At 37.7% G+C, this 25,000-nt stretch overlaps 1 protein-coding gene across 1 annotated transcript in view; it reads left to right on the forward strand.

The window, feature by feature from the left end:
• The first annotated feature begins 3,355 nt into the window (after positions 1 to 3,355).
• Positions 3,356 to 25,000, forward strand: part of LOC144960440 (uncharacterized) — an 83,647-nt gene continuing 62,002 nt past the window's right edge. Inside the window, exon 1 of the mRNA XM_078893521.1 lies at positions 3,356 to 3,748. Coding sequence (XP_078749647.1) covers positions 3,667 to 3,748 — 82 coding nt within the window. The 5' untranslated portion in view covers positions 3,356 to 3,666. The remainder of the gene's footprint in view (positions 3,749 to 25,000) is intronic.

Raw genomic sequence — 25,000 nt, forward strand, 5'->3', positions numbered from 1 at the left:
GGAGGAAATTAGTAGTAACGCTTATTGATATCAAGTTTCCAATGATAATTTGTGACGTCAGATTATCTAACGATAAATTTCACTAAAATTAGAATTAACAAAAAACAAAAAAAAAAGAGGTATCGTTTAAATATTTTTGTTTAAAAATTTAAAAAAAAGTCTTTTATTCATTGATAACGAAATCGGAATCCATTAAAGGTTAGAATAAAATATTTCTTACACCCGTGCGTTTTGGAATTTGTGGGTTTTAAAAAATCCCAAGCAAGGCACACTCAAACGATAAATAAATTCACACTGAAATTAGATTTAAAAAAAAAAAAAAAAGAGGCAGGCCTATCGTTTAAATATTTTTGTTTAACCCTCTCCATACCACCCATAGGAAAATCGTCACTTTCGTTACGATACAACCAACTTTATTCTTATTCAAATTTCTCTTGCACATCATAAAATTTAAAGAAAATGAACACTGTGTTGTAGAGCTTATTTTGCTAAAGAAATTATGTATCGCAAAAACTTACTGCTATTGTGTTTAAGTGATAAAAAATAGATTTTTGTGTTAGTTGGGTGTGAAGTTTTGAGGAAAATCCTGAAAATAGCTGGTAAGGAGAGGGTTAAAAAAAAGTTTTTCACTCATAGATAAAACGAAATCAGAGTCCATTGAGGGGTAGAATAAAATATTTCTGACTTGCTTGCGTTTTGGAATTTGTGTGGTTTTCCCCAAGCAAGGCACACTCAAACGATAAATAAATTCACACTGAAATTAGATTTTTGAAAAAAAGAGGCAGGCCTATCGTTTAAATATTTTTGTTTAAAAAAGTCTTTTATTCATAGATAAAACGAATTCAGAATCTATTGACTGGGTGGGGTTCCTGACCTCCCATAGTGGGCAGGGACGTACATACTGTGTCTTCTATCCCCCTCTATCTGTTTTCCAACTAGCTTTCTGTCTTTGTCTTGGAATGAGATTACTTGGTTTTGTCCTGGCCCTGACCACATACCCTTGGTGAGAGGGAAACAGTCAAATGTAAAGTTATTTTTGGGAGATGATATTTTTTTCTGTGCAAATCATCTCTCTGTTGTACAATGTTTTATGTTTTTACATTATATGTGATTGGTAAACATTTGAGTGTATTCCTCTTAGTTGGGATCTGTGCTTGTGGCTGGATAAGACTTTTGTGATCTCAAACTAAGTACTTTGATCGTGTGTTCTTGGAATCTACATCTGTTCCCTATTTGATCCAATTTTCCTGTGTCTTACCTTTTCTTGGGTGCTTTAATTGTAAATCTTGAACTTATTACTATACCATTTTCTTCCTTTTTACCAGCGCTGATATTGCCTTAATGTGTTGCAAGCGCCGTAAAACTCTTAAAAACTAAAACAAACAGAATCGCTTGAGGGGTAGAATAAACGATTTCTTACTACCTTGCGTTTTGGAATTCCTGTTTGTGTTCCCAAGCAAGGCACCCGCAGCGATTATTGGGAATAGGTCGTACGTGCGGAATTCCAAAAGGAAAGAGTGTAAGAATCGTATATTATGATGATTATTATTATTATTATTATTATTATTATATATTATTATTATTATTATTATTATTATTATTATTATTATTATTATTATTATTATTATTATTATTATTCCTCCAAAGTTGAATTTGACATCGCAAGATAAAAAGATAACCCGCATTTTACATCCACGTAGATCAATAAAATAAACAAGGGGAGGTAAACACCAATGTTTATTTTATTTTTTCGCCCATCACCAGATCTAAAACACCCGCCAATCTTGTTTTGACATCGTTCCCCAACGATCCAATAAATATCCGATATTATATAAATCGAACATGTCTGTATTTGTTTTAGAGCAATTAAATCCGTCACGCCCAATATCGTAGACATTCATTATAATATCGACTTATTTGATCGATTTATTGTTATTCGATATATCGTATCCACTCATGTCTCCGAAATCGATTTCTGCAATATAAAACGATGATTTATTATTGATTACAATATGAAAACGGTGTGTTTGAAAAAATACCAGGTAAAGGAGAAAGACACACACACACACACACACACACTCACAACCCCTCCCCTCCAACAAATAAACAAACAATCAACACACACACACACATCATCATCCTCAGCAACAATAACAACAACAGCAACAACAGCTATTACAGCAACAACAATAATAAAAAGCAAACGAATAAAAATATTTTAAAAAAAATAAATCAAGCCAAGCGCGCGCGCGCACACACACACACCCACACACACACACACCCAATCACACATAAGAACCAACCCCCCCCCCCCCCACCCCCAAGGAATATCACGCACAACCCCCCTCCCCCCAAAAAAAAACAAACAAAAAAATAAAAAAAATAAATAAATAAAACAAAAAAAAAAAACAACAAAAAACAAAACAAGACAAAGAAAAACAAAACAAAAAACAACCAAACAAACAAACAAACAAAAAAACCCCAACAACAACAAAGACACAAAGCAAAACAACAATAATTCCATAACATCAACCTGTCTCGATTAGGGCTCGAACCTCAGACGTCTTGTTTTGTTGCCCGTGTGATCGTTACCGGTATGTAGATACGTCTAACGTGAGGCTAGACATAAATAATATCACAAAGTCAAGCAATGTTTATCCTGATAAGTGTGATCATGATAAAAGTTTGGTCCCGCCCGACGCTGTGTCCTAGGTCAAGGCACTTTTTTACACTCATTATCTCATTCGATTCAAGTGTGAATGAGTACCTGGCTACAGGCAGTGACGGATACTGTAAGAGTGTTAACAAAAAACCCCAGATAAATTGGACGTTTCGGGTTTCCCCTTTATGAACAAAACAGGATAAATGAAACACTACAGACGAATGAGATAATGTGTAGTGGTGTTGTTAAGATGAATAAACAAAAATCAAGATTTTTTTGTCTTTTAATCTTAACAACGCCACTACCTCATTATCTCATTCGTCTGTAGTGTTTCATTCATCCTGTTTTGTTGATAAAGGGGAAACCCGAAACGCCATTTTATCTGTTTTCGTATATTAAATTGAAGCTTACATTCAGTTCCACATATTTATTTATGGCATTGCAAATATATATATATATATATATATATATATATATATATATATATATATATAATATATATATATATATTATATATATATATATATATATATATATATATATCTCAAAGTTCTTATTACTTATCGTATTAATTCTAAATTCACTTTTAGTGGTACGATTCAGCCCAAAATGGTACTGTTTTGACACGATGGTTCACAAATATCTAGATTATCTCAATGTGTATTTCATTTATTCTTTTTTCTCTCATTCTCCAGATTTGAAGAAAGAAAAATAAATATTTAAAACAAACAACAACAACAAAGAACACAAGTTGATGACGTAAAACACAAAAGTTCAAAGTGAGAATCTTCAAAGTCATTTCCACAACAAAACTATAACCTTATTTGGATAGTCTTCCAAGTCTGGTTGACGATAGAAACAGGAAGAAACGCGGGAATACCTGCCCGATAGTCTCCATTTTAAACTTTGACATTGCTTTCCTAAAAAAATTCCGGAAGTACTTCATACATTATTATTTGTTCCGAGTTTGAAGGTGACCAAGAGTTCAAGGACGCACCACCGTCATGGATAAATATAGATCGCTGCTCGTGTTTCTAGGGACGCTCTTCATTCTCCAATCCGATTGGATGGTAACTGGACAAAATGGTGAGTCGATTAATATGCGTTGCATGCAACGTGCACTCATTTTCAGGTCTGATAACGCAAATTGTTATGGTACTCTTTGTTGTATTGGAAATGGAAATAATCTTAAACGAACGCAAACACTGTCCATTACAACAATGTTAAAACACGCCCCATAATTAATTTCTTTCGGCTATCAGACCTACTTATGTGCACGTTGGTGTTTTTGTTGTTGCTATTGTTGTTTCTTGTTGTGATTGTTGTAATTATTGTTATTAAAGAATTGTTCATGTTCTCCTCCCCCCCCCCCCCCCCCCCGCCAATCTAGTAAATACCAAAATGAAAACATCAAAAATTACATATTATATACAATCATATTTTAAGGGCTCATTGATTTTTATTTTATTATTATTATTATTATTATTATTATTATTATATTATTATTATTATTATTATTATTATTATTATTATTATTATTATTATTATTATTATTATTATTATTATATTATTATTATTATTAATATTATTATTATTATTAGTATTTTTATTACTATTATTATTACTATTATTAATATTATTTTAAAAAATTATTATTTTTTTTTTATTAATTTTTTTTTCCCGATGTCAGCGACCAAAGTACAGAAACTTCACTCGTCCGAATATTCATGGAATAGCGTTTTTATTATTAGACCAAAGAGTGAAGGAAGTAAATCCAACTAGTAGATACGAATTCTCTCAATAATATCTCTTAAAAAATGGTATTTATGATACAAAAGATAATAGAACCCCCTCACCCCCAAATCACACCCCCCCCCCAACCCCCACCCCCCAAATATCGCCCTCCCCCCCCCCTCCCTTCCTCCCCCACACAAACACTACCTTCCAATAGATCAAACTTCCTTTTCCACGTATTTTTTTTTCTATCTCAATAGTGCGGCTATGTGGTCAAGTGGTAAGACACCCGCTTTCGGATCGGAAGGTCATGAGTTCGAGCCTCGCGCTCGGCGCATAGTTGAGTCCTTGGAGAAGGCTCTTTACTCACATTTCTCTTACCGTACTCAGGTGTAACATGAGTACCTGGCCGTTAACAGCGTTGTCTCTGTCCGGAAAAAAATTGTAATATCGCCTAACAGGCGTTATGTCCCGTCCTACATGTTAAATGTTGCGTTTGGCCGGGGACTCCTTGTAAAGCGCTTTGAGCACGTTTAGTGGATGTTGCGCTATATAAAAGCTCGATTTTTTTTCTGCTTTGACTGACACTGGGGCTGCCGATTGGTCAGTTTGTAGACCCCCCCCCCCCTCCCTCACCCCCCCCCTCCCTCCACCCCCCCCTCACCCCCCCCTCCCCACCCACCCCCTCCCCCCCCCTCACCCCCCCCCACCCCCCCTCACCACCCTCCCTCACCCCCCTCCCTCACCCCCTCCCTCCCCACCCCCCCCTCACCCCCCCCCTCACCCCCCCTCCCTCACCCCCCTCCCTCACCCCCTCCCTCACCCCCCTCCCTCACCCCCCCTCCCCACCCCCTCCCTCACCCCCCTCCCTCACCCCCCTCCCTCACCCCCCCTCCCTCACCCCCCCCTCACCCCTCCCTCACCCCCCCTCCCTCACCCCCTCCCCCCTCCCTCACCCCCCTCCCTCACCCCCTCCCTCACCCCCCTCCCTCACCCCCCCCCCCCCCCCCCTCCCTCACCCCCCCTCCCCTCACCCCCCCCTCCCTCACCCCCCCTCCCTCACCCCCCCCCCTCCCTCACCCCCTCCCTCACCCCCCTCCCTCACACCCCTCCCTCACCCTCCCTCCCTCCCCCCTCCCTCACACCCCCCCTCCCCCCCTCCCTCCCCCCCCTCCCTCACCCCCCCTCCTTCACCCCCCCCCCCCCCGAGATCGATCCCAGATGAAGATGAGAGTGTGCGTGTTCCCAAATGTGACCCACCGTATCGAAGCGGTATTATGTCGGGATCCACTCGGTAAGGGAAATTGAATTCATAGCCACAAATATCCAACTTGGGTTTAATTTCTGTACGTTATGGTGGAGTATAAAGACTATTTCTTGCATTGCAAAAACTTCTAAGGTCCAATTTCTCATCAATCTATCTCTAAATTCACTTTTTGGGGTCTGAATCATCCCGACATAATACCGTTTTGAGACGGTGGGTCACAAATTCTTTCTCCTGCGTGTCTCCCGATGACGTCACACCAACCTTATCAATTCGTGTGGGGAATGTAGGGCGAGTGTGTCAAGGAATTCTTATCTTATCTATGGAATGAATTAATGAATGAATATGACGTAACTCAGCTCTTTGTTCTTTGTTTTAGACCGCCAGTTGGGTACTTAAGAATTCTCACTATATTCTCTCCATAAAACTATAAACGTTACTTAAAGGTTACCCATCACGTGGTTTGCGGCGCTGCACTGCGGCTAACGCCTGGGTTATTCCAGTCTTTCCTTGGAATAGACCCAAGAGACAAATTTCCCCCAATATGATGAATAAAGGGAATTTTTTTTGTCCGTTGGTGTGACGGATGAGGCGGCAGAGCAGGTAAATATTTTATCTAAACCGTAGTCATCGTAAGTATACTTGCATGTTACCCGAAGCAATTAGTTTTAACTCACTCAATCCTAGAGATTTTTGCTACTTTTCATAATTGGAAAAAAAATGTGTTTAAAATGAACATGTGCACAAATAGTTTTATTCAACTATCATAAACGTGTAAAAACTAAAAACAGTAGCTTTGATGCTACGCCTATAATTTGTCTCAGAAAAATGTAATAAATTGGCATGGGGTAAATATAACTCGGGTAAATTACGGATATAGTCGGTGTTAGTGAGTTAACTCACTCAATCCTAGAGATTTTTGCTACTTTTCATAATTGGAAAAAAAAATGTGTTTAAAATGAACATGTGCACAAATAGTTTTATTCACTACCAGTAACATGTAAAAACTAAAGACATTAACTTTGATACTACGCCTATAATTTGTCTTTGAAAAATGTAATAAATTAAATAGGCTTGGGGTAAAAATAATCCCGGGTATACTACGGATATAGATAGTTCGAAGATGTCGTCACTCAGGTCTTTGTTATTATTTTTTGCCATCCGCATTTACGAGTAATGCTCACTGAACTGTATTAACCTGACTATAAACGTTCATGGATACACACAGTTTTATGTGTTGGTCCGTTATACTTCCGGATGGTAATGCTATGAGCTTCTTAGCCAGGCGCATACTATCTGTAGCCGGTTTTAGGGTTGAGTGAGTTAAGAGCATTTATTATAAGATGTTGACACCTTGATGAAGGAATTGAATAGGACAGATAAATCGAGACGTCACAATCTTTACTCTTCCGGTTCCCGTGTTTGAGAGTTTGTTTTTTTTAAAATCAAGATGAGGGTCATTTAACGCCTCTCCTTACCAGATATTTTCAGAATTTTCCCCAAAACTTCACACCCTTCCAACACAAAAAAAAAAACAACAAAAAAACAAAAACACCCAGACATTTCTTACTCAAACAGAAAAATTAACAACAAGCACATTCTATAGATAGAATGCGCTTGGCCAAGGAGTTCACAACATTGCCATCCGGAAGTATAACGGACCAACACACAAACTCTGTGTAACCATGAACTTTTATAGTCTGGTTAATACAGTTTAGTGAGAACAACTCACAAACGCGGATGGCAAAAACCATAACAAAAGCCTGAGTGACGTCATCTGCATACTATCTATACATAATATTGTTTGGCAATATGAGCTCTATTATACAGAATGTCAAGTTTTTATAGCTTTATAGATCGAAGATGACGTCACTCAGGTCTTTGTTATTATTTTTTGCCATCCGCATTTATGAGTAATGCTCACTGAACTGTATTAACCTGACTATAAACGTTCATGGATACACACAGTTTTGTGTGTTGGTCCGTTATACTTCCGGATAGCAATGTTGTGAGCTCCTTAGCCAAGCGCATTCTATCTATATAGCAAAAAGAGATGAAATCTGGATGAGAAAAATGACGGTTGCCTCGTAACAAATGTAACGATTTTCCAATAGCTGGTAAAGGAGATGGTTAAATCAATCAATATTTAATTTGAAGGGCGAGTTTTCTGGCCAAATAAAAAAAAATTAAGATTTTTATATAGCGCAATATCCACTAAACGTGCTCAAAGCGCTTTACAAATTGTTTAAAAATACGTGTCTTTCTAGAGTACGCCAGTTAACAAGTTAAATGCATCTCTTCACTATAATTTCATGACACCCCCCCCCCTCCTCGTCCTCCTCCTCCTCCTCCTCCTTCTCCCTCTCTTATCTCTATCACACCTACCCCCCCCCCCCACACACACATACACACCCTTCCCCTCCCCCTCCGCCCCATCCATACCTCATTCCTCCGTTATCAACACAACACTCTATCTATCTCCATTGACCAGTCTCAACCTCTTTTGTCCTCTCTTGACCAACGTTAGCCTTGGGTGTCCACTTGTAATGGTCAACACAATGAGATTAAATTCTCATCTCATGTAGTTCCATATCTGAAGCAGACGTCGGAGGTCATCTTCCGCCAAGCTGATCTATCTCTTGCCAATTCTATTAAAGCAGCGCCACCTTTCTCAGCTTCATCTGTCCAAGTTCTTATCCCTTTCAAATACGTTATTCTTTGTCTTCCTCTTATTCTTTTCCATTCATCTTTCCAGTCAAGGCGAGTATTTCCAAACCAGGGTGGCGGATAATGTGTCCTAAAAATTCCATTTGGCGTTTGATGATTTTGTTATCAGTGATCTTTTTCTGTTTGCCATTTCTAAAATTTCTTCATTTCTTTTCCTTTCCATCCATGACACCCTCATCATTCTTCTGTAAAACCACATTTCCACTGCCTCCAGTCTTTTAACCATGGTCTTGTTTATGGTCCAGCTCTCACAACCATATAGCAGCACAGACAGTACATAGCAATCCAGGACCTTGATTTTTGTTTTCATGCTAATATTCCTGTTTTTCATAATTGTATGCAGCTGGTTGAATGCATTCTTCGCCATACCTATTCTTTTCTTTATTTCACAATCTGATTTTCCATTGGATGTTACATTGAAGCCTAAATATTTGAAACATTCAACTTGTTGTATTGTTTGTCCTCTGCTTGTTATTACACAGGCTGGTGGGTTATTATTTTTAGATACCGTCATACATTCTGTTTTAGATATATTCAGTTCCAGTCCCATATTTTCACTACTCCTGACTACAACATCCAGTAATTCTTGTAGTTCATGTTCAGACTCTGCCAGTAGAACCGTATCATCTGCATACCTCAGATTTGTTACATTCTTTCCTCCAATACACACCCCATTCTTATGTTCGATATCTCTTAATATCATTTCACTATAGAGGTTGAATAAATCTGGAGACAAAACACACCCCTGCCTAACTCCTCTTCTAATAGGTGTAAAACTGCTTAGTTCGTTGTCAACACGCATTGCTGCTTCTTGTTCCCAGTACAAATTCCGTAATATTCTTAAATCTTTACCATCAATGTCCAAGGATGATAGAATTTTGAATAGTTTTTCGTGTTGTACTTTATCAAAGGCTTTTGAATAGTCGATGAAACACATATACAGATCTTTATTTACTTCAATACATCTTTCCATCAGCATTGATAATGTGAATATTCCATTTCTGGTACCCTTGTCCTCAACAAAACCAAATTGCATCTCCCCAATTTCAGGTCGTATTTTATTTCTTATTCTTAGTAAAATTATCTTCAAAAGAATTTTTGTGAGGTGGCTCATTAGGCTAATAGTTCTGTGTTGTTCACAATCAACTGCCCCTGGCTTTTTTGGTAGTGCTATAAAAATGGATCGTTTCATATCAGTTGGCATTTTTCCTGTGTCATACACTTGATTTAGAAGGTTTGTGATGAATTCAATCCCCCATTCACCCAGGCCAGTCAAGGCCTCAATTGTTATGGCATCAGGTCCTGCAGCTTTTCCATTTTTCATGCTTTTCATGACGTTCCTAACTTCATCTTTCATTATAGAAGGCCCTTCCAGTTCTTTTATCATAGGCATTTCTCCTCGATTATCAAAAAAAAGTTCTTCAATATATTCTGACCATCTGTTTAGAATGCAGTCTTTGTCCATGATGGTGTTTCCACGCTTGTCTTTGATGCATCCACTTTTAGCACCTGATTTAGTTTTGTTTGTCACTTCTTTGATTTTCTGATGGAAGAATTTGCCATTTTTTTCTTTGCAGGACATTATATAGTGACATTGTTCATTTATCCAGTCTTCTTTAGCTTCGTTGCATTTTCTTTTTATCTGTCTGTTCAGAGTCTTGTATTTTTTCTTCCTGATTTTTGGCCTTTCTTCTCTCATTCATTAGTTCTAATATTTCTGGAGTAATCCATTTCTTCTTCTGCAACTTAAGTGTGGTTGGAACATTTTCTTCTAATGATGCAGCAACACTGTCTTTAAACTGCTCATATTTCTCTTCTATATCTGTTAGTTCTCCAAGCACTTCAAACTTGTTTCTTACTGATAGTTCAAATTTTTCTTGTATCTTCTGTTCCTCCCGGAGAATGTCTAGTTGGTATTTAGGTTTAGCCTTTGCTCTTTGCAGATTTTCAATTTAACTCGTATGGGGCATAGCACAGGTATATGATCGCTGTTACAGTCAGCCCCCGGCATAGATTTGGCATACAAAACCGAGTTTCGGAAACGTTTGCTGATGAGTATGTAATCTATTTGGTTTCTCCCTCCATCTCCAGGACTTTTCCATGTCCACTTCCTTCTATTGTGGTTTGTTGACCAGGTATTTGTGATTGTCAGATCATGTTGACGGCACCATTGAATAAGACGATCACCTCTGTCATTTTTGTCTCCCAGACCATGTGGGCCCACAATATCTTCTATTCTTTCTCGGCCCACCTTGGCATTAAAATCGCCCATGATGAGTTTTATGTCTGAAGACTTAAACTGATGCATTGCTTTATCTATTTGTTGATAGAAATTTTCCACTTCTTCATCATCGTGACTGGTGGTTGGGGCGTATATTTGTAAAATATCAAAATCAAAAGGTTTTGCTTGTATTTGATTGCCATTGCTCTGTCTGATATGGCCAGAATCCTTTGACTGCTCGCGCCGTTTTATTATCTAGTATAATTCCAACTCCCCTTTGGTGTTCTCCTCCTCCTGAGTATATAATTTTACAGTCATCATAATTAAGTTCTCCTGCTCCTTTCCATCTAACTTCTGATAATCCTAAAACATTGATATTCAATCTCTTCATTTCCATAACTACATTTGCTAATTTTCCTTTCTGGTACAGACTTCTTACATTCCATGTTGCTGTTCGTAATGTTTGGTGGTGCACAGTAGCTGGATGACGGTCGAGAGTCACCTGTTCACCTGCATGGCTATCTCTACCGGACGAGGCTGTAATCGAGTTGCTCGAAAAACATCCATTGACGTCGTTGACTAGATTCGCTTGGACGGACATCATGACGATCTTGGGATGATACGTCAGTGGTTTCCCGTTGCCTTCTGACGGATTTTTATCTGGTTTACTCCATAGCCTTTTGACCTCCTGGTCATAACCCACAAGGCAGTGGGAGCATTTGGCAGGTTTTAAGGCGCCTCCCATTCACCTTGATAGTCCCTTCATAGAGTATATGAGGCATTTTGTATGTGTAGCTGTGCTGCCAGACTACCCAACCTCACTCTCCACGACTATCGCCAGTTGGTCCGCGGCTTTACAGCTAACCTATAGATCAGGATCTGTAGGCCGTTCCACGATCCGCCACCTGTGGACGCGCTGGGTTGGGGATGGTCGCCCCAGCTGTACCCATGAGATTAAATTGGTTGCAAGAAATTCAGGTAGAGCCGAAGTCAAAGAAAGATTCAGGAAAATACTCTCCCCCCCCCCCCACCCCCACCCTCTGAAATTTCTAAGGGACTGACTCTTTCGTGCTTTTCAGCCCTTTACAAAATGCCTGTACATTGATACGTTTAACAAGAATTTATTTATTTATTTATTTATTTATTTATTTATTTATTTATTTTTTATTTTAAAAAAATAAATTTATTTATTTAATATTTATTTATTTATTTTTTAAAAATATATTTATTTATTTATTTATCTATTTTTTAGGGAAGTGGGGTTTTGTTTTAACCACTCCCTCCCCCCCCCCCCCCCCCCCCCCTCTATCCAGCGATTATCGGATGAATTTTAGGCTGTCGAACTTTGCAGAGGGTGACAGGTAGTCTAATCCTTCGAAAACCGGGATAAACACCGGCTCCATGCGTGTCTTTTGACTCTGAAAGACTTTTATATTAAATAAATTAAAAAAGAAAAACTATAATAAAAACTTAAAACAAGGAGACAGGATACCACCCCCCCCCCCCCCCCCCCCCCCCCCGCCTTTTTGTTCTCCTTAAAAAGTAAAGAAAAACAAACAAAAAAACAACAACAATAGAACAACGACATACAAACACACAAAAAGTCCCCCCCCCCCCCCCCCCCCCACCCAAAAAAAATAATAATAAAAGGAAAAAAGAAAAAAGACGAACAAAAAAAAACCCCAAACAATAAAAATTTAAAAAAAAATGAATAAAAGAACAAGAAAAAAAAAACAGACAAAAAACAAAACAAAACGCCACAACCACACCTTCAAATACCAATTCAAATGATAAGGTTGCATTGCAACTGTCACAAGAATTCCGGCTCTATCAGGTATGTTGATAATTTCTCTGAATCTTTCTTATCTCTCTTTATTCTCTCTCTCTCTCTCTCCTCTCTACTTCTCTCTCTCTCTCTCTCTCTCTCCTCTCTCTCTCTACTCTCTCTCTCTCTCTCTTACTCTCTCCTCTCTCTCTAATCTCTTCCTCTCTCTCTCTCTCTCCTCTCTCTCTCTCTCCTCTACCTCTCTCTCTCTCTCTCTCTCTCTCTCTCCTCTCTCTCTACTCTCTCCTCTCCTCTACTCTCTCTCTCTCTCTACTCTCTCCTCTCTCTACTCTCTCCTCTCTCTCTACTCTCTCTCTCTCTCTCTCTCTCTCTCTCTCTCTCTCTTTCTCTGTGTGTGCGTGTGTCTGTTTTTTCTGTCTCTCTCTCTTTCACATACACACTCATACATACATACACAATCTCTCTCTCTCTCTCTCTCTCTCTCTCTCTCTCTCTCTCTCTCTCTCTCTCTCTTTTTTTTTTTTTTTTCTATGTTTGTGCGTGTGTCTGTTTTTTCTGTCTCTCTCTCTTTCACATACACACTCATACATACATACACACTCTCTCTCTCTCTCTCTCTCTCTCTCTCTCTCTCTCTCTCTCTCTCTCTCTCTCTCTTTCTCTTGTGTGTGCGTGTGTCTGTTTTTTCTGTCTCTCTCTCTTTCACATACACACATACACAATCTCTCTCTCTCTCTCTCTCTCTCTCTCTCTCTCTCTCTCTCTCTCTCTAAAACAAACACACACATACATACACGCACACACACATACACATACATAGACACATACACATAGACACATACACACACATACATACACACACATACACACATATACACACATACACATACATAGACACATACACATACACACACATACATACACACACATACACACACACACACACAGATAACTAGTGTATCCTGAATGCCGAATAATCACGATGAGAGATCAGACATGCCAGTGGTCTCAAACGGTAACTACTCTTTATTCGTCCTCAAGGAAATCGGTTTTACAAAAATGAATTACAAGAATAAATAAATTGTAATGACATAATTCTATAGATAGTATGAAGGTGACGTCACTAGGGTCTTTCTCACTAAATTGTATTAGGAAGAAAAGAAGAGGGAGACAGAGGATTACATTGACAATCTGAACAGATGGATTGGTGGAGGAGGAACAGGAATCGAGCTATTGAGAAGATCTGAGGACAGATATGGTTGGAAGGACATGATTACCGATGTCTGCAACAGGCCTGGCACTTGATGATGATGATGATGATGATGATGATGATGATGATGATGATATATAGTATGCGCTTGTCTGAGAAGCTCACAACATTGCCATCCGGAAGTATAACGGACCAACACACAAAACTCTTGTGTAACCATGACCTTTTATAGTCAGTTTAATACAGTTTAGTGAACATTGCTCAAAAACGCGGATGGCAAAAAACAAGAACAAAGACATGAGTGACGTCATCTTCGAACTATTTATACCTCAGTACTAAACGATAGAATTTTAAAAGGGTAGTTTCAATGAAACTAACTTTCATGTAAATTAATATTTTTTTTTTCTTATCTACAATGAAGGACGATATCAAATAATTTTCAAAGAGAAGAAGATTGCGCCTGTCACCCCGAATTGGATTCAATAGTCTGATGTCACGTCGCCCGGCAATCGCGGCCATCTTGGTTCTAAACAAAGAGAATTATTACTTTTTATTCTTCATGCTGGCTAGAACTTTTCATATGTCTTGTAATCAGAATGTGTAAAAGTCAAAACATGATCAGATTTATAATGTTGTTTTTTTCCTCTGGATACGCTTTTATGCTCGTCGGAGAAATATTTCATCAGGGCGTCCGCCATTGTTCTGAAGTCCCGGGTTTGAGAGTTTTTTCCAAGATGAGAGTCATTTAAATCGATCGATATTTGAAGGACCAGTTTTCTGGCCAAATTTTAAAATATGTGACCCCTCGTCTCAAAACGGTATTAAGTCGGGATGACTAAGATGCTGAAAATTGAATTTATAGCCAGAAATATCATGCATAAGTTGAGTTTATATGCTTTATAGAGGAGAAGGAATATCATATTTTACTGTGTTAAATACCAACGTTTTCTATTTTTGACCAGTTTAACTATAATTTGACTTTTTAGTATCTGGTCCATCCCGACATAATACCGTTTTGAGACGAGGGGGTCACACATGTGACCCACCGTATCAAAGCGGTATTATGTCGGGATCCACTCGGTAAGGGAAATTGAATTCATAGCCACAAATATCCAACTTGGGTTTAATTTCTGTACATTATGGTGGAGTATAAAGACTATTTCTTGCATTGCAAAAAACTTCTAAGCTCCAATTTCTCATCATTCTATCTCTAAATTCACTTTTTGGGGTCTGAATCATTCCTACATAATACCGTTTTGAGACGAGGGGTCACATATAGGGTTACCCAGAGTAGCATAGTCATTTGGTTGGATTGTCAAACTTTGGGATTTAAAGTTTTTAACTTTGTGGAGGTTGGTGTTTGTAGTGGCTGGGGGGGGGGGGGGGGGGTACGAGAGGAGGTGGATGGACGAGATAACGGGTGTATTTAACCGTTTGTAGAATCCTGGATGGATTACCGTAGATTTATGATACGAGATAATAAATGTGACCCATCGCCTCAAAACGGTATTAAGTCGGGTTGGTTAAGATGTTGAAAATTGAATTTATAGCCACAAATATCAGACTTGTGTTGAGTTTGTATGTTTTATTGAGGAGAGCGGATACCATATTTTAGGGTGCTAATGCCAACAATTTATATTTTTGACCAGTTTAACATTTAATTCGGCTTTTAATCATATGGTTCGTTCCGACATCATACCGTTTTGAGACGATGGGTCACAAATATACCATGATGATGTTATAGGAGGATATTGAGTGTGTCCCGGGTGGCGGTTTGGTAGGTTTTAATTTATTGTCGTCTAATGTGAACATGATATTTCGGTATGTGTCTGTGTGTGTGGGGGGGGGGGGGGAGGGGGTGAGGGGTGGGTTGTTGTGTGTGTGGAGAGAGAGAGAGAGAGAGAGAGAGAGAGAGAGAGAGAGAGAGAGAGAGAGAAATAGAGAGAGAAATAGAGAGAGAAATAGAGAGAGAAATAGAGAGAGAGAGAGAGAGAAATAGAGAGAGAGAGAGAGAGAAGAAATAGAGAGAGAGAGAGAGAGAAAGAGAGAGAGAGAAATAGAGAGAGAAATAGAGAGAGAGAGAGAAAGAGAGAGAGAAGAGAGAGAATAGAGAGAGAGAGAGAGAAGAGAGAGAGAGAGAGAGAGAGAGAGAGAGAGGAGAGAGAGAGAGAGGGGTGGGAGTGGGGGTGCATAGATGAATATATAGATACACAGAAAGACAGACAGACAGTCAGAGAGATATACACAGAGGTGGTTTGGGGTAGAATTAATTTTTCTAATATGAACATGATTTCTGTATGTGTTTGTGTGAGTGTGGGGGGGGGGGTGGAGAAGAGAGAGAGAGAGAGAGAAAGAGAGAGAGAGAGAAAGAGAGAGAGAGAGAGAGAGAGAGAGAGAGAGAGAGAGAGAGAGAGAGGCCATCTGGGCTGTTTTGTTAAATATTTCATTGGATTTCTTTCTTTTTTTCACATTTGTAGTTCATATACATTCTATCCATTCATTTCCTCCCGAATTTTATTTGTGGAAAGTGGGAAGGTCTGAATACCGTTTTGAGACGATTGTCCACATATTAACTCTCTTCTTACCAGCCATTTTCAGGATTTTCCCCAAAACTTCACACCCAACGAACACAAAAAGACTTTTTATCACTCAAACACAATAGCAGTAAGTTCTTGCGATAAATAATTTCTTTAGCAAATCATGCTCTACAACACACTGTTCATTTTTATTAAATTTAATGATGCACAGAAGAAATTTGAATAAGAAAAATGTTGGTTGTATCGTAACGAATGTGACGATTTTCCTATAGATAGATCGAAGATGACGTCACTCAGGTCGTTGTTATTGTTTTTTGCCATCCGCGTTTATGAGAAATGTTCACTGAACTGCATTAACCCGACTATAAACGTTCATGGCCACACACAATTGTGTGTGTTGGTCCGTTATACTTCCGGATGGCAATGTTATGAGCTTCTTAGCCAAGCGCATACTATCTATATTTGGTAAGGGGATGGTTAATGTCAAAAACGCGTATCCAAACATTCCAGTTTAAAAAAAAGAGCTTTTATATGGGCAATATCCACTAAACGTGCTCTTAGCGCTTTACAAGGAGTGCCTGATGGATAACTCGGGACTTTTTTTCTCTCAGGTCCCCTTGATATCGAGTAATCCGTTATCTACTCTATATATCAGTCATTACAATTTAATTGTATTTGAATACATAATATAATATGCCTGCCTTGGTATCAGTACAGTACATGTAAACACAAGTAATGCCCCTCCCTTAATAATTAGCACAGCATGATCAACGTACAACAACAACATCATCAACGTCAACATCAACAACAACACTAGTATAAAATCAGCAACAACTACAACAACAACATCAACAACTACAACAACAACATCAACAACAACCTCATCATCATCATCAATGTTGATAATCATAGAAACGATACAAAGCAATTATAAATATTTAATGGAAGCACCACTCCTATCTCCTCCCCCCCCCCCCCCCCCCCCACCTCCCCCTCGCACCCAACTCCCCCTCCCATCTCCCCCTTCCAACACCCAAATAGAGGCAGGTTATATAGATAAGACACATATCTAGAATAACATTTCTTATCACCCCCTATCGCGGACATCAAACAGATGAGACATGTAGCTTTATCATAATATAAAATGAAGATATGTCATTAATTTCGTTGTCGTCATATTTCTATCCTGTTTGAATCCATTCAATAGATTTGTACAACAAGATAGTCAACGAACGTCATTTAAGTTTTATTTATTTTTAATTTTTTTTTTGCATGCAAAACTGAATAAGATCATAGATTTCTCTCTACTTTCTTAATCTAAGTGTCACTGGTCGAAGCTCGAAGCTCGAAGAAATAAATAACCATGTGAAATTGAATGTAAGCTTCAATTTAATGAACGAAAACAGATAAAATGGACGTTTTGGGTTTCCCATTTATCAACAAAACAGGATGAATGAAATACTCATTCGTCTGTAGTGACTCGTATATATTATAAGGGAACAACATAAAACAAACGACGTTTTCGGCCTTTGGCCTTTATCAAGTAAACACGAAATATATATATATATCTTTCGTGTTTACTTGATAAAGGCCAAAGGCCTAGGTGGGATTCCTGACTTCCCATTGGCAGGGAGGTACATACCGTGTCTTCTAGCCTCCTGTGTCTGTTTTCCAACCTGCTTTCTGTCTTTGTCTTGGAATGAGATTACTTGGTTTTGTCCTGGCCCTGGCCGGATACCCTAGCTGGGAGGGAAACAGTCAAATGTATAGTTAGTTTTGGGAGATGTTATTTTTTTCCCTTGTACATCATCTCTCTGTTATGCACGGCATTATGTTTTGTTTACGCATTATCTATATGATTTGTAAACATTTTAGTGTATTCCTCTTAGACGGGACCTGTGGTTGTGTCTGGGTGAGACTTTTAGGTGATCTCAAACTAAGTACACTGAGAGTGTGCTCTTGGAATCTACATCTGTTCCCTATTTTAACCAATTCCCCTTTGTCTGCCTTATTCTTGGATGCTTTAATTGTAATTCTAGAACTTTTAACTATCCCATTTTCTTCATTTTTACTGGCGCTGATATGACCGTAATGTGTTGCAAGCGCCGTGAAACCCTTAAAAACAAAACAAACAAACAAACAAACGTCGTTTGTTTTGTGTTGTTCCCTTTATATATACGAGTCACATTTACTCCCTTTATCTTTCTCTCCCTCCAAACTCAATTCCACGAATTATATCGTTCAAATAATAGCGACGAGGAAGGAATATTAACATGAAATTGAAACCAGCACAGTGTCCATTTTAATACATAAATATTATATTATATCCTGTATCCTGTACGTGAATCACGATGTATCTTTCATAGTTTTTAATTAGTATCGTATCATCGTGACAGTGATAGAACATTCTAGATTCTAGATCGATCACGCATGAAATGACGAAATGTGGACATTAAAAGAACAAAGATCTGGTAATGTTCACACACAGAGAGAAAGAATGAAAGAAAGAAATAGAGGTTGAAGTAAGAGAGAGAGAGAGAGAGAGAGAGAGAGAGAGAGAGAGAGAGAGAGAGAGAGAGAGAGAGAGAGAGCATGAAATGACGAAATGTGGACATTAAAAGAACAAAGATCTGGTAATGTTCACACACAGAGAGAAAGAATGAAAGAAAGAAATAGAGGTTGAAGTAAGAGAGAGAGAGAGAGAGAAGAGAGGAGAGAGAGAGAGAGAGAGAGCATGAATACGAATGTGAATTAAAGAACAGGATGAAAGACGAACAGAGAGAAAGGAATGAAAGAAAGAAATAGTGGAAAGATTAAAGAGAAAGGAGATGAGATAAAGAGAACGAGAGGAGAGAAGAAGAAAGAAGAGATAATAGTGAGATTGGAAAGATAGTAGATAGAAGAGAGAGAAGAGAGAGAAGAGGAGATGAGAAGATGATAGAAGAGAGAGAGAGAGAGAGAGAGGGAAGAGAGAGAAGAGAGAGATAGATAGTGAGATTTGAGATAGATAGATAGATGATAGATAGATAGATGAGAGAGAGAGAGAGAGAGAGAGAAGAGAGAGATAGATATAGATAGATAGAATAGATAGAGTAGAGTGAGATTTGAGATAGATAGAGAGAGATGAGAGAGGAGAGAGAGAGAGATAAATAGTGAGATTTGAGATAGATAGATAGATAGATAGATAGAGAGAGAGAGAGAGAGAGAGAGAGGTCAGTTAAATGACACAAATACTGTATTGAAATAATGATGATGATGATGACGATGACGATGATGACGATAATGATGATGACGATGATGATGATATTGACGATTCCTACATAAAGATAGCAGTAGTCACCCCAAACACGGGGACAGTCACAGTGGTGACAATGGATATCTCAGATATAACATCACATACACGAAATACTATGACACTGCTTACTCTGGTCAAACAAAGTATTCCTTCAAATATACATTGATTAAAATTACTCTTATCCCCCCCGATTAAAAATACCCTTATCCCACCTGATTAAAATTACCCTTATCCCCCCCCCCCCCTGATTAAAAATACCATTATCTCCCCCCCCCCCTGAGTAAAATTACCCTTATCTCCCCTCCCCCTGATTAAAATTACCATTATTCCCCCCCCCCCCTGATTAAAATTACCCTCCCCCCCTTGATTAAAATTAACCTTATCCCCCCTGATTAAAATTACCCTTATCCCCCCTGATTAGAATTACCCTTATCCCCCCTGATTAAGATTATCCTTATCCCCCCTGATTAAAAATACCCTTATCCCACCTGATTAAAATTACCCTTATCCCCCCCCCCCCCAACCCCACCCCACTTTAAAAAAAATAAAAGCCAACAACAACAACAATAAAACAAAAAACAACAACAAAAAAACAAAAAACAAAACAAAAACAAACTCTGTAATTTTGAAGAATTTCGAGAAAGTATTTAACCGGAAGTCCCACCATGTTGTTTGAGAGTTTCGGCAAGACGAGGGTCATTTTGATCGATCGATATAATAATATTATTATGAAGGACGAGTTTTCTGGCCAAAATAATTGAAATAATAATATGTGTATTTTCAGACGAAAGAGGGAAAATGGAAAGGCTTCGTATGGGAACATACGGAAGTCTTTCCATTTTCACTCTTTCGTTAGTATTTTACGATCACCGGCTTCAGGCAGCCCTTACCGTTTTCTACTGTTCCGTGTATTTTCAGACTACGTTAGTACAGGACAGGTCAGGTGAAGGTTGTGTGCAGTGATAATAATATTCGTACAGTGTACATATTAATATTAACTCACTCAATCCTAGAGATTTTTGCTGCTTTTCAAAATTGGAAACAAAATGTATTGAAATAAGCATGTACATAGATAGTTTGTTTTATTCAACTACCACTAACATGCAAAGTACAAAAACAATAGCTTTGATACTACGCCTATACTTTGTCTCAGAAAAATGTAATAAATAGGCATGGGGTGAAAGTAACCCTGGTAAAGTACGGATATAGATAGTATGCAGATGACGTCACTCAGGCCTTTGTTATTGTTTTTGCCATCCGCGTTTGTGAGTTGTTCTCACTAAACTGTATTAACCAGACTATAAAAGTTCATGGTTACACAGAGTTTGTGTGTTGATCCGTTATACTTCCGGATGGCAATGTTGTGAACTCCTTGGCCAAGCGCATTCTATCTATAGTCGGTGTTAGGGTTGAGTGAGTTAATATTAATGGGGGTAAATGTTACAGAGTTGTCAACCAGACATAATTTATGCTGAAAACTCGTGACGTTAATAAATCAGTAAAAGCATGTGGAGATCATCGTGTTTTTCTGCGCCCCCCCCCCCCCCCGTTTCTTTCTCGAGTAAAAAAAAAAAGATAAATTGATAAATTAAAATGAAATAAGACCACAACAAATAAACAGAAAATAAAAACCAATTCTGAAACAAGAAAAAAAATAGACGATGGGCAGAAAAAAAAAAGAAAAAAAAAAACTACCAAAAAAAAAAAATAAAACAAATAAAAAACACCCCACAATTAAACAAAAGGAAAGAGACACACAATGAACATTTTTGGGGCCAGAAAAGTCAAACCTGAGACTTTAAGGAAGTTTGAATGTATGTATGTGTATTTTGATTCCTTCGAAGTCTCATGTTTGAAATGTTTTTGATAAGATGAGGCGTCATTTTAATCAATCGCTATAATTTGGAAGGCGAGTTGTCTGGCCAAATTTTTTTCGATGTTTTTTTTTTTTTTGTGTTCCACTCAGAGTACCACAGTTTTAAATTCAGAGATTTGAGACTTTCTGACATTTTAACTAACTCAACCCTGACACCGATTATATCCGTATTTTTACCCGTGTTACTTTTACCTTTGGAATAACTGTCCTTGTCCTATGGCTATTTATTACATTTTTTTGAGACAAATTATTTATAGGCGTAGCATCAAAGCTAATGTTTTCAATTTTTACATCATAATAATAATAATAATAATAATAATAAATAATAATAATAATAATAATAATAATAATAATAATAATAATAATAATAATAATAATAATAATAATAATAATAATAATAATGATAATAATAATAATATATCTTTATTGTCCCCCAAAAAGTGGCAATTTGTCATTTGGTTACACATTTATAACAATACAATATTGACATAGACACACTCACACAGATGCACACTAGTAACATAGTAGTTATCTTAAAAAAATAACATGTTTATGGTAGTTGAATAAAACTATCTATGTAATGCGCATTTTCAATACATTTCTTCACAATTTTAAAAACAAGCAAAAATCTCTAGAATTGAATGAGTTAATCAGTCGATATAATTTGAAGTATCAAAGTTTTGAAGCCAAAAATAAAATAAATAACAAGCGTTTTATGAACGTGTTGCAGTAGAGTATAATTTGGCATACTGTGGCACTACACTTCTTGGCTCAGTGCCTATCAGTGGTCAGTCGGTCCAGTGTACACAACATGGCGTGTTACAGACGATGGTGTTGTTAATTCAAGATTCAAACGTTCCCAGTTTATTATTATTATTTTTTTTTCGATGAGTGCTATGTTACTAGTGTGCATCCGTGTGAGTGTGTCTATGTCAATATTGTATTGTTATAAATGTGTAACCAAATGACAAATTGCCTCTTTTTTGAGGACAATAAAGATATATTATGATTATTAGACGGTTTGCCAATACATACGATTAATCAAAGTATAGAATTTTTCCATTTAAAGCAAAACCACCATAATCATATTATAAATAAAGAAGAATCAGATAGATAAGTTATAATTATGTGAATATGTGTGCTCAGAAGGAAAGTTGAATTAAGAGATATATATATATATATATATATATATATATATATATATATATATATATATATGAAGATAATATTATCTGGACGGAGGGCCCAGCGTGTTTAACCGTAGACATCGTAAAGTTATACCCTGCACTGACCAAAAAATGCCGTCAAAATGCCAGCCTTTGGCCGCAAAAGAAAACAAATCGTGAGTTGTATTCAATAGATCAACCATTTGGACCACTTGTTTCCATGAGCTTTACTTACGACAACTCACTAGGCGGTGCAAAAACCAAATAATGACGTCAAAATGCCAGTCTTTTTGGGTTTCAGTGTCAGGCTATAAATAGTTCGAAGATGACGTCACTCAGGTCTTTGTTATTGTTTTTTGCCATCCGCGTTTATGATTAATGCTCATTAAACTGTATTAACCTGACTATAAACGCTCATGGATACACAGTTTTGTGTGTTGGTCCGTTATACCTCCGGATGGCAATGTTATGAGCTTCTTCGCCAAGCGCATACTATCTATAACTTTACGATGGCTACGGTTTAACTCCATTGTTCTCATATTATTATTGTTGTTGTTGTACAAAAGCACACCGTCTCACACACCTACCAACTTCCAGCCCAAATACATCTGGAAGAACAACACAAACACAAGCCACACACCTGTCTTTGTGGTCAGTTACGGGTGAGTGGACATTGAATGTGTTGGATGGATTGACACGCCGTGTGTGACAAGTGACCCCGAAGCTATGGGTCAGTTCAGTTAGGTTGATGCAACACGTCTGACCATCTGACCATCTCACCGTCGCCTTCGTTAACTTATAGATAGTATGCGATTGGCTAAGAAGCGCACAACATTGCCATCCGGAAGTATAACGCGTTTATAGTCAGGTTAATACAATTTAGTGAGAATTACTCATAAACGCGGATGGCAAAAAACAAACAAACAAAAAGAAAACAAAACAAAAAACAAACCAACAAAAAAAAAAAACCCCAATAACAATGACCCGAGTGACGTCAACTCCGAACTATCTATATAGCCTGACCGTAGCCATTGTAAAGTTATAGCCTGACACTGAAACCGTAGCCATCGTAAAGCTATAGCCTGACACTGACCAAAAAATGACGTCAAAATGCCAGTCTTTTTCCCAAAAGGAAACAAATCGTGAGTTGTATTCAATAGTTCAATCAATGAAATAACATTTCCTTGAGCACTACTAACGACAACTCACTAGACGCTACACAAACCTAAAAAATGACGTCAAACTGCCAGTCCGAGTTTGCTCCAGTGTCAGGCTATAAATAGTTCGAAGTTGACGTCACTCAGGTCTTTGTTATTGTTTTTTGCCATCCGCGTTTATGAGTAATTCTCACTAAACTGTATTAACCTGACTATAAACGTTCATGGCTACACAACGTTTTGTGTGTTGGTCCGTTATATATCCAGATGGCAATGTTATGAGCTTCTTAGCCAAGCGCATTCTATCTTGATTATGTTTACGATGGCACCCGAACGTTATGTATTTTATTTATGAAAGACCGTGAAAACTTACGATCTGTATCTAATTTATTGACATGTTTATTTATAGACAGGGGACTAATAAATCTATGTTGTATTAAGTATTTTAATTGAACAGATGGTTCACACACTCCTTCAATTGCAGTTTTATTGGCATTTTTTATTGAATAGATTCATTCATTCATTCATTCATTCAATATCTTAATATCAATGACTTTTGAAACATTTTCATTCCTTCATTCATTCATGCATTCAATCAATCAATCATGCATTCAATCATTTGTTCAATATTCTAGTATTGAAGACTTTGGAGGAATTTTCATTGAACAGAATCATTCATTCATTCATTCATTCATTCATTCATTCATTCATTCATTCATTCATTCATTCATTTAATCAATAATTCAATCATTCATTCAATATTTGAAGATTTTGGGGGCAATTTCATTGAAGAGATTCATTCATTCATTCATTCATGCATTCATTCATTCATTCAATATTCTAATATTGATGACTCAACGTGATTGATATTTTCATTGAACAAACAAACAAACAAACACTTTCATTCTTTTTAGTCGCGTCCTTGCCATTTTCAATCCCAAATTGTCACCCTTTTCTGACTTTTAAAAAAGAAATAAAAACAAACGCCACACCTACATGAAATGCCACGTCACGCATGAGTGACTCTCGTCTGGGATTGACATAGAAAGTCAATGACGCGCGGAAAAAGCTCCATTTTCTGTACGCACGTATATTATATATATATTATGAGAGCTGTGATCACTCATCCGTGAAATATTGGCGATTTTTTGGAAAGTGGACTCTACCTACTCTACTCTTGAAAAAACACGTATTTAAAATTTTGGCCAGAAAACTCATCCTTCAAATATCGATCGATCGATTAAAATGAATGACCCTCATTCTGGCAAAAAACTCTCCAACATGGGCTATACGAAGTCTTCAAGTCCAAAAGGACATACAGGTTTGAGAGTTTTTTGGGGTTTTTTTTCTTTTGCTAAGATGAGG

The sequence above is a fragment of the Berghia stephanieae genome, chromosome 15 (genome assembly GCF_034508935.2).
Source record: "Berghia stephanieae isolate SIO BIC M18660-M18661 chromosome 15, UCSD_Bste_1.3, whole genome shotgun sequence".
In the NCBI taxonomy this organism is placed as follows: domain Eukaryota; kingdom Metazoa; phylum Mollusca; class Gastropoda; order Nudibranchia; family Aeolidiidae; genus Berghia; species Berghia stephanieae.